The 14,575-nt window shown below is 39.5% G+C and overlaps 1 protein-coding gene across 1 annotated transcript; it reads right to left on the reverse strand.

Annotated features, from left to right (window-relative positions):
- Nucleotides 1–5,152: 5,152 nt before the first annotated feature.
- atf3 (activating transcription factor 3) lies at nt 5,153–10,354 on the reverse strand. Its single transcript, XM_034899402.1, has 4 exons — nt 10,212–10,354; nt 7,872–8,130; nt 6,872–6,979; nt 5,153–6,048 (listed from the first exon to the last, which is right to left on the reverse strand). Exons 2-4 carry the CDS (start codon nt 8,127–8,129, stop codon nt 5,737–5,739), a joined length of 678 nt encoding a protein of 225 aa, XP_034755293.1. The 5' UTR covers nt 8,130; nt 10,212–10,354; the 3' UTR covers nt 5,153–5,736.
- Between the last annotated feature and the right edge of the window lie 4,221 nt (nt 10,355–14,575).

Below are 14,575 nucleotides of genomic sequence, written 5' to 3' on the forward strand. Positions count from 1 at the left end.
AGAAAAGTTCAAATTTCACATAAAAAAAATGCTTTCATGTCAGATCTTGTTCAGACTGCCAAAGTTCCTGCTTCCCATCAAAACATTTCATGAAAGAATTCAGAACAGGGAGCTGAACCTTGGCTCACCTCTGAAAGCAAGCATGCCATAACCAGATAATTTGTTATTTACTTATTTCTTTCTCCTCTGACAGTGGGTAGCCTTGTTTTCTCATTGGTTAGTTTCAGCCAAATCCTATTTTTAGATGCATATATTGTAACATGATAAAATAGCCTTGCTTAAATTTTGGAATGTGGAGGATGAAATCAGATGAGCGCACAGAGGGATGGGATTCCTGGTTGTGTTATAAGTTATAATTAAAATACCAGCTGTGTATAAAAACAATATCAAAGCAGGTTGAAACGTTTCCCTTCAGTAAACAGAACACCACCCACGTTCTCACAGTGCTGTGGTTGTTGTGGATCTTACCCTTTTAAGTCTTAAAAGTATGAACACGTCTGAACTCAATGAACTTTCTTCTAGTGTTTTATACTTTAATGAAATTATACACATTTTAGGACTCGATATGTGACAAACTGACTTCATAACATGGAGAACGACCTCCATTTGTCCAGATTTGTTAGAATTACTATAGAAACTCATGAAAACAATGAAACAATATCAACAACAGTTCTGACGTATTTCGGTGTCTGCTTTTGTAACTTTGCATAACTACTTTGAGTACTGGATGGGCGGGGTAACATAGCATGAGATTGTGACTTTGAAGCAGAAATGGGCAAACCTGGATCATGTGATTCTCTTTGTATGTTTAAGGTTGGTACAGTAAGCAAGAAGGGCGGTGTTAACCGCTTCGGGGCAATTAGCTGGTTGTGTAATCGGGTCATTAGCTTCAAAGTCTATTAACAGATTTTCAACAACTATGTGTCACTTTAATGTTGCTGGTAAAGGTGGAGCAAATTTTTAATTATTATTTTGTAGCCTAATACATAATGACACAGCATGACATAAATGTGTTAATTGATTTATATAAATACACTGTGTATCCAACCTGCAGCAAAGGGCCGTAGATTGGATTTGAACCCGGCCGCTGCAGGACTACCTGGGGCGCATGCTCTTTCTGGGTGAGCTTGAGCTTGAACTAGAGGCCGCCCCATTTGATTTATATTTGGAATTAATTACTTAAAAGAATTAAGTATAATTAAGTATTAAGCTGTCAAACTAATGTAGTGAAGTAAAAAGTGCAATATTTCCCTCTGAGATGTACTGTAGTGGAGTAAAGTAACTCAAAAAGTTCATTTTGCAGATTTAAATCCAGCTCTGTGTCATCTTTGTGTGGGCAGTGTGTTTAGATGAACACTATGCTACTTCATTTTGCAAGCACAGAGAAGCTGAAATCCGCCACGTAATGTGAACGGACGCGTTTTGGGAAGATCTTAGAGAATGTTATCTTATGTTGGAGCGCGTGGTGCGTTATCTTATCTCATCTCACAGCTCTGTGACACAACGTACATCTAATCACACGTCACACACTGCCACGACACAGAGCTGGAGTCAAATCTGCAAAATATCCCTTTACGTACAAATTATATGTAGCGATTTGGTTACATTCCACTACTGCACATATTCTGGGTATTTCATCAAGTTTTCACCAAATTTGGTTCATTGTATGTTTGGAGGAGCCCTTAAAAAGCTTTTTTATGTACCATTTTTATAATTTCTATCAATGATTGCATCTATTGTGAACTTGACTAAACAGAACTCTTGACAAACACAAGGAATACATGAGCAAAAAATTCAATGTACAAGAGAGGAAAGGAGCCCTTTTTGTAAAAGCTAAAGCTTTAAAATTTAAATTTGTCAAATGTTTTTTGAGTGTTGTACATTTCTGAACATCCAGTGCTGATATTAGTGTGGGTTGGAAGGTTTGTTGTTCTCTGAACAGTGTTTCACAGCTTATCTTCACAGATAATAGCGGTGAAGTCATATCCTCTCTCTCTCTCTCTCTCTCTTTCTCTTTCTCTCTCTCTGAACAGCTGACATGTCCAGTCTTGTCTCTCTCTCTTTGGCTCAAACACAGCTGCTCTGAGCCAACATGCAGGATGTTGGTAGGTGAACTTACATTATGTAAGTTTTCTACTTGTGAAAAGGCATGCCTGAAGGGATGACCCACCAAAATTAAAGTTCATTTCCCATTACAGAAGCTTCCTTGTATTTATCTTGGAATGTATGCTTTATTAAATTAGTATCTTCTGAGGAAACTGTGCTGTTTTTCCTCATACATTTCTTTGATCTTTATGTAACAAATCGCAGGGTTGGGGCTGATGTAACTGCGAACATGACAAAACTTGTGTTGGTACATGGGCGTACATTCATTTAAAAGATTAAAGGGACAATCAAAAATAAGAGCAACTATTGAAGTGAAGAATTAGTAAAGTTAAAATCTTTATGTTTCATTTACACACTCTTATCACAGTTTAGAAAAGCACAGCACCCTCGCCAGATTAGTATGTTTGGCTGTGTAGCATGAAGGCATGTTGGGTGGATTGGCAAGCAAGGTAATCAACTATCCATTAAGCTACCAAAGAAGCTAAGCAACTACATGACTGCTAACATAGTGGACTCGTGGAAAATATACATCATCTTTTCATGACTAATATATTAATGATTCAGCATCATCTGTATTAGAGAAAATAATCCTTCTACCCCAGTCCCGCTGGACTTCTGTGTATACTAAACTTCAGTGGCTGCTGAGAGGCTAATTACTTATTTAAGCCAGTCATTTTAGGAGCAAACATTTATTTTTAAATACTTTTGGGGGAATTTTAGCCTTTAATAGACAGCATAGCTGACGACAGAGTGGGGAGACATGCAGCAAATGGCCATAGGTCAGACCTGAACCCTGAGCCGCTGCATCGAGGACTGAGCCTCTGAATATGGGCGCCCGCTCCACCAGGTGAGCTACCCAGGCGTCCAGAACAAACCTGTTTTTGTGATCATTTTTAAGTGAAAATGTGTGACGCAGGTTTAATATAATGAAATCAGAGCCTCTAGCTTCACAGCATTATTTAGCATTAACCATTGTTATCATGAATCAAATGGGGATAAGGTCCTTACAGCAAAGTCTTACCAGACTATTTAAAAACGAAAGAAAGAAAACAACGACACCCTGAGCAGTTACATTGTCAATACATATTTTTAATTGATAAAGTATCAAAAACAAAAGTTGACAGATCAGAAAGATGGAAGTACACATTGGTGGCAGGTTTGCAGTTGTACCTTACAGCCTACGGTTTATTCCTTCAGGTTATATGATTCTGCAACAGCTGAGCAGCTACAGAGATGGAAAAGAAAAAGTAGAAGTAGGCACGATAGAAGATAAAACTCAGTGCTTAGAAGCTATCTGGCCACGACCAGCATCGGGCAACAAACAACCACAAAAAACAACACATGAACACACGCAGACGCCTGCGTCCCTTTAACCGTGTGACTCTCAACTTCTTTGCTTACATAACACACACACACACACACACAACAATATTCAAACCTTCTTCTACCATGCAAACATAATATAAAAAATGTCAGTCCTCGTCGTGACCGTGATGTGCTGTTCATACAGAAATTATTATTCTTCCGTTGTGAACTGAAAACATTTCCTATTAGCGACAAAAACCTTTGAGATAACCTTAGATGCTAAATAGGCTAACACCAGGTTTTCTTTGGACATAGTGACAATTATTGAAATACTGATGAGCAGAGTTTCCTTTTTGACGTGTTGCTGACTTGCAATGAATGCAAGAGAAGAGAGTTTCAGTATCTTGATGTTTGGCTGTGGATGGACACTTTAGATTGATGCTATGATTAGTTATTGACAAGAAAATAGCCTCTTAACTCTTGGTAATTACACTCCATCAGTTTCTGTTTGTGTGCAATACACATTCAATGGAAGGGGGATTTCACTCTGAAGCAATCAGGCCACAGAGAGGCAAAAAGGGGGGAGTGGAAGAAGGGAGAAATATTTGGCAGTGAGTTGAAGTCTGGATACTTACAAAGTTCATGACACAGTATAACATTACATTATCTTGCATAACTTCAGAGTCAGGCGTGTTAAAGGACCAGCCGAAAGCTGACGCAACACTTTTGATACCTAGCTAATGATATCTAGTGAACACAACTTCCAAACCAAATCTTAATAACAGTACAATTTTTTTTGTCTTTTGCTTTTTTCCTTTGCCCTGTCCAAGACCAAATGAGGCATCTGGTGTTTACATACTGTAGCACAGAGTTAATGTGCAGCCGAGATGACTTTAGGTAGAAAACAAACACTCATACTCGTTAAGCTACACCGTCACAGAAGATGTAAAAAAAGCAACACTAGCTATGCTTACCTTAAGAGGGAATGCAGTGATAAATAATGTATACTTGTAAAATTATGTAAATATGTCTTTTTTTTCAGTGACATCAAATGTCTAATTGTTAAGAGGAGTAGGGTGTCATCTGCATATATGCTCATATTGTATTTTTTACTACACTTTTTCAGTAAGTGCAGAATTTTAAACCCTGCCTGCAAAGTACATTTCCCTTTTGTAACTGCTACTGATAGCAGACAAGCTAACTTTTCTGAGAGGTTAGCTCTTAAATATGGGCCTTTAAAAAATAAAAAAAAGACTCCTACAGCCAACAAAGGTCCTGAGTGGTTAATAGCAGCAAATTTAGTAGTTCATGTTAGGGCTGGGCAATATATAGATATTGTCTCAATATCATTTTATAAGACTGGATAGGTTTTTGGAAATTGCAACATCGTAATATGACAAAAATATTTCCTTTTTCTGGTTTAACTGGATGCATTACAGTAACGTGATGCCATTTTATGAACTTCCCAGACTGTTCTGTTCTTTTATTCGCCTTTAACCAGCTGGTCATTATGTGCACATTACTGCTGACTATTTTTCAAAAATCTTCCTGTAAATATTTTGTCAAAAAAAACAAAAAACTGTTGTCAACCCTACAACATTGTCGCAATACCGACATTAAGGTACTTGGTCAAAAATGTTTTCTCCAAATAGCCCAGCCCTAGTTTCCGTTGTGTAAGCAGACAGGGTTGAAACGGCAATGAAAAATCATACAGTAGTTATTTAATAAATATACTATTGTCATACACTGAGCACAAACAATGTCTTCTTTTTAAAGTCAGTGACTCAAACACACTCGGTACACACTCGCACGGTCAATCTGCGTCTACTTTCTTTGAGGGTGACATTTTAAATTATGTGCCTTGATCACCTTGAAATCACGCTCTGCTTTGGTACAAAAAAAATGAACTTTCAAACACCAGTAAAAAAACAAAACAAAAAAACAACTGTTTCCTGTTTTAGTGCTTTGGCATCCGTCATTGGCCTTGACGGTATGTAATGTTAAAAAAATATAAAACAAACATAATGCATCTCAAGGTGCTGTACTTTGTGTCCAATCAGCAGCTACGGTTTCAGGGAGAAGGAGGCGATGAGGTCACGTTGTGCCACTCTCTCTCTCTCTTTCTCTCTCTCTCTCTCTCTGTCTCTCTCTCTCTAGCAGCTTTGTGGACAGTGAATGAGACCGAGGAGTCATCTGAATGGCATTTACAATGTCATTCTTAGCTCGTCTATGCGGCGGCGCCATCCAGCCTCTCAAACAGTCGGTGGAAGCAGGATGGCGGCATCGCTAGTCTTTTTGAAAAGTAGCAGAGACCCAACCGGCGGCTCATAGGGGACCGGGACAGTGAATGTGGTCAAGGGTCAGATGCCCTCCGTCCAGAGGTGCTAACGTGGTGACGGAGGGAGATAATGAGGCGGATGTGATGGAGGTGGTGAGGTCGTGCAGTTGGAAAGCGCTCTCCTTGATGTGCTGGATGAAGAGGTTCCTCTCGTCCTCGGGCGTTTGGCCGTTTTGGGCTCGGACGATGCAGGTCGGCCGGTGCAGGTTGAGCATGTAGACCAGCTGCTGCTTCTGCTGCTTCAGCTCCTCGATCTGAGCCTTCAGGTCGGCGTTGACTGTCTCCAGTTTCTCAGACTCCTGCCGAACAAAGAGAGAAAAGGAAGAATGAAAGCTTCGTTAAAGCTTTTTACTTTAGCCAGAAATGTAAAAAAAAATCCCCACAAATCGTACAGAAAGAGCCAAACATACAGAAGCATCTCTGTACCGCAGCAGCAAAGTGCCTTAGAAAAGAAAACAAGCTAAACTTAGCCAACCATAGATGAGTTCTACATTAGGGCTGCACGATATGATGAAAATATCTAATCGTGATCATTTTGACTGATATGCAATTTTGACAAAACTCACGATATTGGAGGGAATTGTCATTTTCGTATCATTATTCTCATTTTCATTGAAAAAAAAATATTAAGAATGAAAAAGTGTCATTTTTGCGAGGCTCTTTCCCAAACAAAGATTTTTTATTTTTGCATATTGCATCCCCACCACCACCGATGTAATTTGGATATTGCACTAGTCCATATTGCGATATTGATCAAATTGCAATAAATTTGCAGCCCTGTTCTAAATCCGCCAAGAAATTGCAGATTTCACACCTATAATATTTCTAGGAGCTGAGGCTTGACACAAAAACACAAAGCTACATCAAAACAGTCACAATACAGTACTTATTTTCAACTGTACTTCATCATGGTATCAATGGAGTCTTTTTTGAGGTTTTAATCTTAAGAAGCTTCTTGGTGTTATTTAGGACTGTGTTGTTGTTGTTTTTTTAATCACTTAGCTATATCATTTTCCCTTGAGCCAGACATTTATCATCCCAAGGTGCAATTGTGGTGAGTTAGACGAAAGCTCAAACAAAAACCTTCCAGCTCAGTCAAAATTGATGGAGGTTTAAAATTACCTGCTGCAGAGTCTCAGTCTTCTCCTTCTTCTTGTTGCGGCATTTAGCAGCAGCGATCTTGTTCCTCTCTCTCCGTCTCTTCCTCCTCTCGTGCTCCTGAGGTGTGATCTGAGAACCAGGGAGAATAATAGTAACTGTCAGTATCTCACCCCTAATAAAACCTGTAAACTCACAGTGAAAACACACTTCATAGTTGGGATACGCTTTTGTCCTGATCCATGGATGCCCATTGGATTTGTTTGTACCGCTAAGTACTTCTACATGTATTACGACTCAATAGTATTACGTGTTGCTATTTTCTTTTCTTTCTTTAACAAAAACAAAGTTGTATAAGACACTTATAAGACAATATAGCACAAGTCTAAGAATGCACATCACACATTAGTCAGCCTGACATTTATTTAATTTGTAAAAAGTACAAATATTTTATAAATATTTTCTGCTTTCGGTCAGAAAATGCATGTGATGTTGTCGGCGTTGGAAGTACAACGTTGTAAACATAACAGAAATTTAAAAAAAAAATGCATTCTAGGGAATAAAATTGATTTAAAAAAAAAGAAAAAGAAATCCTAATACATACGATTCCCCCCCGCATACCATTATATTGCTTTCTGATACGGATTCTGATACCTGACCTTGTGATACCGACTACCGATCCGATAGCAGTGTGTCATTTACTTTATTGTGTTTTATCAGCTGTTTACTCCTACTCCTGTGTGGATGTGATATGATTCATATCGTTGATGTTTGGCATTTATTTTATTACCCAGTTTGACAGTGAGTCATAACAGAAAAAGAACAACAACAATAGAGTACTTTAAAGTAGATTTTACTTGGGGCTAGATTACATGGTATCGGATCGGTATCGGATCGGTGTATAAACTCCAGTAGTTCCCGATACCGAGACAAGCCTTTTAGGCGGTATCAGAGGCTTTGGTATGTAACCATTTCGAAAAAAATAAAAAACCAGACTGAATGCTGTAGTTTCCCTGTGCCTCACCTCTCTCCTGACTCCAGATCCGCAGGCGTAGCGCTCCGAGGCTCGGTCCGAGCTGGAGCTGGCGCCGTCCGAGCTTATGTCTGCGCTGAGCCCGTTGGACTGGCGCTTGGACTGGATGGCCAGCCGCAGCTCCTCTTTCACCAGCGGCGTGAAGTTGGTGAAGTCGTCCAGGGTGAGCGTGCCCGGCGGCGACAGGCAGGGCACCATGGCCGAGCAGCTGATGTCAGCCAGCGAGGGACCCGAGTGCTGCAGCATCATTCTGGAAACACAAGAGTCAGAGATGACCATCATGGCAGTCGCAGTCCCCCATATCTTGTCAGTGTGTTCTAACTCAGGGGTCACTTTTAAACCAAGGACCCCTCAACTGAATCAAAGACAGAGCAGGGACCCCCTTCTACATGTATTGTATAAAATGAAGTTGCATATAAAACTGGGCATACAATAAAGTGTAAGGCGGCCTAAAGCCTTTACACATAACTTTCTAGTGCATAGAACACTATGCTATTAAAATAAGTTACACATAGAGCGATCTTGTGATGTGAGACTAGATATCGTCTTTGACTTTTGGATATCCTAATATTGTAATATAGCGTGGCTAATATGCCTGTGAATTTAGCAGACTGTTGTAGTTGCTTTATTATTTACCTTTACCAACGTAGTCGTTATATCCACATTACTGATGATTAATCAAAAATCTCATTGTGTGAATATTTTGTGAAAGCACCGATAGTCAACACTACAATATTGTTGCGGTATCGACATATTTGGTCAAAGATATTGTCAAAGATAAATTGATATTTGATTTTCTCCATATCGCCCAGCTCTAGTTACACATCCATGTGGCTCAGTGAATCCTTAGGAGGATCTTTCTCTGTGGACGGCTACCTTACCCATAGGTGAGTAAGCTTGCCATCAGCTTGCTAGTAATATGTTGGATTCATGTTAAGACTTTTTATTTTAATTTAAAACATTGTTTTTAACACTAATTTGGAGTGTGCTCTAGGTAGACATTTAAAAAAATACTACAGCTACAAATAATACAATTTACAAACTAAAAAAATAAATAAATTAACAAATAAATTACAATCAAAGATTGCTTTATGAAAATGTGCAATAAAAAGTCCAACAAAACACTACAAGTGTCTATAAAGATATTGTAGTGATAACATAAAGGATTAAAAACACAATAAAACCATCACAGTCAGTTTTTCTCTTAATATGAAGTATAGCCTCACAATAAGTTAGTTATAAAACTCACAATAAGCAACATATTGCCTATCATAGGTGATTTAAAATACATTTAGGAATACTACCATTACTATTACTATACTATACTACTTATTATGAGTTGGGATAAGTTATTTAGAAACTATGGAGATATTAGAGAGAGTTTCTTTGCTTGCTGAGTAATAATGATCTAAAAATTGATCCAAACAAAGCTGTGTGATGTGTTTAAATGCCGAGATTACCTGCGGACCTGAAGGGGTCAATAGTGGCCACAGAGGCATTAAGTGGACAATCACCCTGATCTAATATTTGCCTTTTGTATAATGCCATAAACAATTAAAGAGAAGCATCATTAATAGGTGTGCATGTGTGTTATCTAAACAGAGGAGTGACTCATGGAGTAATTTGATTGACAGCTTGATTAGATAAGTAGCCTGTGTTGTTATCAGCTCTTTGAGACCAAAACAAAGACATTCACATAGAACAGGCATGAACAAAGTGTCTAATTCAAATCAAAGTTATTCTCCCTGTAACATATCCAAAGGGTGTCCCCGTGCTGACCTACAGTAGGCTACGTTGTCATTTCTCAGATTCTGATATATATAATATATATTTGTGTTTATAGGCTATCATTTAGAAATGTGTCCGAGAATAAGGAGCTTATCGATCGATTACCTCGATCCCAACTTCAAAACAAAAAGACCGAAATCAACTTACAAATGCTATGAATCACAAACATCCTGAAAAACTGCTTAACTAGATCTCCCAGGTTAATGTGTTTTTAATAAGTTATTATAATGCTTAACCAATAACCGAGCAGAAGAAGCCACATCAGAAGTAGTAGAAGGCTACAATCTCTCAAAAGTGTTAGAAATAAAAACAAGTTAAAAAAAATCTAATCACAAATCATTGCTGAAATTGGAACTCCCAAAAAAGTTATTGTAATTTCAATTTTACTTTAATGTGACAAATAGCCTAGAAGCACGTTCAGAAGTTGGAACGAGTCCCGGGACAGCACCGGGACTTCTCTGCTCTACGAACCGGAGCGACAGCGATCCTCTCCCGCTGAAAACAACAAAAACCTCCCCAGAAGGAAGAAAAAGTGCAACCAACCTGTTGAAGCTTTGGGTGACTGGGTTCAGATGAACGAGATGCGGAGAGAAAAACAAGCTCTTATAGTCGCGTCTCTCTTCTCCTGCGGTGCGTCTCTCTCTTCCTTGTTGCTGCGTAATGATTAAGTTGCGTTTGTGGCCCGCTTCGTTGCATCACCCGCTTATATGGAGACTCTGACGGAGGCGTGGCGTGGTGACGCAACCAGGAATGTTACTAGAGAAGGGGGGGAGAGAGAGAGGGGGGGAAGAGCACAGGGGTGACGTCATCCTATTTATAGAAAGATTATCCTGCGGTGATGCAATCGAGCAACCCCGAGCTGCTCTGCCATAACAGGGCAGGCTTCCCCCGCCCCTCCTTTTTCTCTCTTTTTCCTTCCTTCCTTCCTTTCTTTCTTCCTTCCTTCCCTCCTTCCTCCATCTTTTCACATTCTTTGCCTCACTCCTTTATTGTTTTCATCTCCCGGTATCTTCCTCTTCATTTCAGATTCCGGCATCATTGTCATGCCCCTTCTTTCAACTTGGTTTATTTTGTTTCACCCTCTTTCTCGTTCATTTACTCCTTTCTTTTATCTTTGTTGTCCAGTTGTCCCCATATGCACCCCCTTTTCTCCTTTCCTTTTCCTCTTTTCCTCTTCTTTCCATTCCTTGACACCTTACTCTTTCCTTTCTCTTTTCATTCTCATTTCTTTTCCCGTTTTTTACTTCCCTTTCATTTCTTTAGTTTCCTCTTCCTTCCCTTCTTTTTGTTTCCTTTACCATCCATCCTTGTATCCTTCTTTTTTGTTATTCCCTCCCACTTTCCCAACTTTCCCCCCCAACCCATACAGTCCCGTCTCCCCCTCTCCTTTTCCATCCTACTTTCCATCCCTCTATCATTCTAGAATCATCCATTCCATCGTAGTCTCACCACTTTTTCCTCTTTGCCTCTTCTTTGTTTCTCTGTAACTAATCTCTTCTCCTTCTCCTCCTTTTCCATCCTTTCTTTATTCGTTCTCTCTTCTTTGCATCTTTCCTTCCTCCCTCATTGTCTTATAACGTTTACGCCTTTCCTTCCATCTCTCCATCAGAACACTTTCTTTCTCTCCCTCTTCCTATTTTTTATTTCCTTTCATCCCCTCTTCTACCTTTTCCCTCGTCTGTATTCCTTTCATCTCTGCCCCCCCCTTTCAGCTTGAATTTCTCTCTACTCAATCGTCTTCCACTCCAAAGTTTCTTTCTTTTTCATCCCTCTCCTCCATCTTTCCCCTTCTCGTCCCTCTTCTTTCTCTCGGTATTTCTACCTCACTTCCTCCTCTCTTTACTCCCCTCTTCTCCATCAAAATTCAGAGAAATAAAGTTCTTCTTTGTGGACAACATGAATGAATCAGAAATCGGTTTATTGCCAGGTAAGTAAAAAGTTACTTGGAATTTGCTTTGATTGATGGTTCAATCAAAAAAACAATAATATAAAATAAACAAACAAATGAAACACACAAACACACAAGTATGTATACATACACACATACATATCTACGTACATACGTACATACGTACATACATGCAGACATACATACATACATACATACAGTGGCTTGAATAAGTTTACACACCCATGCTAAAGTTGATTAAAAATAGGAAATTGATCTAATAGCTGAATGCTATAGTGCATAAACATGTTCTAACTTTTCTTGCTGTTGCTCTCCGTGTTTTGACACTGACGTGGAATTCCCTCCCAGTCTTTCCACACTAACGAGTGAAAAACGCCGTCCGACCTGAGTGACACACATCGGTTATTTATTCCGGGGCTACATCTCATTAGCCGGGGTATTAAACTGTGGGGGGGTCTTCCTTCCTTCAGCTGATTTTGTGAAGTCAATTTAACGTTTTTTAATGTTGTTTATCAGGGTGACATGACTGCTCCAAAGGAGTGAAATGATCCTGAAGATCAGCTGGCAGCTAGACATACGTTTGATACACGGGACACAGGAATCTCCTGATCTGGTGTGGTTTGAAGCATTTTGTTGCAGCACGGTGGCTTTACTGTAATCCTCATCTCCTCTTCATGTCTTAAGTGGTCTTAATTTGTTGATCTTGTTTACTCACCTGCTGAGACAGATGGTGGATTTTCTGAGAGGGGCACTGAGATGTTTCTTTGGAAAGAAATGACAGACGTTCCTATATCAATACCAGTGTTGGGAAAGAGTGGTGGGGTTGGCGCAGTTGACACTACACACGCCTTTGGTGTGGGAGATCTGGGTTCAATTCCCACTGCCTAAGCTAGTTGCTCCAGAGGCGTGCGGCCTCTGACATTGCAACAATTTTAAGTTGCTTTGGAGGAAAGTTTCATCTAAGTATCATATAATGTAATGTAAAAAGCCTCCGATACTGCAAAAAAAAAAAGGTATCAGTATTAGAAAATACTGGAGTTTATGTACCAATCCGACATCATATAATTTAGGGGGGTTGAGATCTCTAACTGTGTTAGTCCCCAAACACCTAGGGGGGAAAACTTCAAAAAAACGCAATAAAGTTATACATGAAAATGAGTTTTATCCTTCATAAAGAAAAGCAACTGCGCTTACTGTAACATGAATTTATGTCGGTCACAGAATTTAATTCATTTTCACCCTCAGGAAAAAACACAGTTCATCCAAACGTTGAATATGTTACAATAAACAATTTGTTTGACCAAAAATACGTCTAAAACCTGCAACTGCACCGTCTCTTTTCTGTTGTTTTTTAACAAACTCTTGACTACTCTTACAGCTTCAAAAGAACTAGTAAACCCCCGGCTGGTATTATTATTACTATATTTTAGGAGTTCATTGAGCTTTTTCCTCCTCGGACTCATTCCTCTTCTTTCTTTCTTTTCCTTCCTTGTCATTCATTCATTCAGTCAGTCATTTCCCGCTCAAAGCCTCTGGCTGTGGTAATTTAGAAACTTCCAGTTTCATCTGTTCACAACCAAAGAGTTCAACTTTCACTTTCACTAAATTCAGTCTTTCTCAGTAGCAAGTTGCATAAGAAGTTGAGTTGAAATTATGAAATGTCAAAATCAACCCTCTGCATGGTTGGTGCAATGAGGGGTCATAGAGTTACTTGAAATTAATTGCACAACAGGACATATGAAGCAGGACTCTGTGTGTGTGTGTGTGTGTTTGTGTGTGTGTGTGTGTGTGTGTGTGTGTGTGTGTGTGTGTGTGTGTGTGTGTGTGTGTGTGTGTGTGTGTGTTATCCGCCCTGGACCCTGCCTTGTTTCCAGAGAAACCTTGACTCAGTTATGAAAACACATCCATGATAAGTTCCCAATCAGAAAAGCCTTCACAGTGTGTGTGTGTGTGTGTGTGTGTGTCTGTGTCTGTGTCTGTGTGTGTGTGTGTGTCTGTGTGTGTGTGTGTGTGTGTGTGTGTGTGTGTGTGCGTGTGTGATGCCATGTTGCATAAGAGCCTACAGTAAAAAGCCATAAAACAGGTAATATTTGACCAAACAGTGTTCCCCTGCTGAGCTGTACCGTACATCTGGCCTTCTTCAGTGGAAACCTTTACGCAAACATAAAACATGAGATTGTTTGCATTTTCTTTTCCTGAGTAAAGGCATTTCATGTTTGTGTAACTCAACCTGAAGGGAGGATCCCCGCCCCAGATTCCATCCCATCTCTCAGCCATCAGCCGTTTAACCTCGAGCTGGGATTGTGAAGTCAACAACAGGTTATTTTGGGTGTTTTTAAGCTTTAGTTATGCAGAAATAACATTATTTAAAGTTGAAAATAATTTTTTTTATAACTAACTAGACACAATACATTGCAGGTGTCTGAGCCTCAGTCAAAGCAGTTGCGGTTGCTAAATATGGTCATAACATGTCCATATGTGACAGTATGTCAGAGCTTACAGATCAGGAGCTCCACTTCACGTTTTCAGTTCTGACTTTCTTCTGCTTTTGATTCATATGAAACTGCTGTGACAGCGTAAGACACGCGTATGTGTGTGTGTTTTAATATATTTGGCAATGTAGTAAAACCATGCGGTGTCAGTGGTTTCTTTGAAATATGTGTCATCAGCAATGGTTAGACATAGACGGGAAATGATGTATTGACCGATACGAAGTGATACTGGTTTGGTTATTAGCAGTTTAGTGGGGAAATGAAAGACTCAGCTAAGCAGCCCTGACTCCTAAAAACCATGTTGTGTATGTCATACAACTAAACTGCTTTCTCGAATACAAGGAGGATGTGTTAAATCACACGTAATTCGGGGTTAAGTAAGTTTACTTCAAAACGTGTAGGAGAATGCAGTTTAGTTGTATGACAATCCAAAAGGCTAATGGGCCAGAGCAGGGGGAATGAGAGGGCAAAACACCAAAGCAGGGGGAATGAGAGGGGGAAACGCC

This window comes from Etheostoma cragini, chromosome 18 (genome assembly GCF_013103735.1).
Source record: "Etheostoma cragini isolate CJK2018 chromosome 18, CSU_Ecrag_1.0, whole genome shotgun sequence".
Taxonomy (NCBI): domain Eukaryota; kingdom Metazoa; phylum Chordata; class Actinopteri; order Perciformes; family Percidae; genus Etheostoma; species Etheostoma cragini.

Excerpts from the sequence above, each read along its gene's own strand:
- atf3 (XM_034899402.1), bottom strand. The coding sequence starts at position 8,129 with ATGATGCTGCAGCACTCGGGTCCCTCGCTGGCTGACATCAGCTGCTCG. Across the intron at positions 6,980-7,871 it reads GATCTGGAGTCAGGAGAGAG|ATCACACCTCAGGAGCACGA; the intron begins GTGAGGCACAGG and ends CCTGGTTCTCAG. Across the intron at positions 6,049-6,871 it reads AGACTGAGACTCTGCAGCAG|GAGTCTGAGAAACTGGAGAC; the intron begins GTAATTTTAAAC and ends TTTGTTCGGCAG.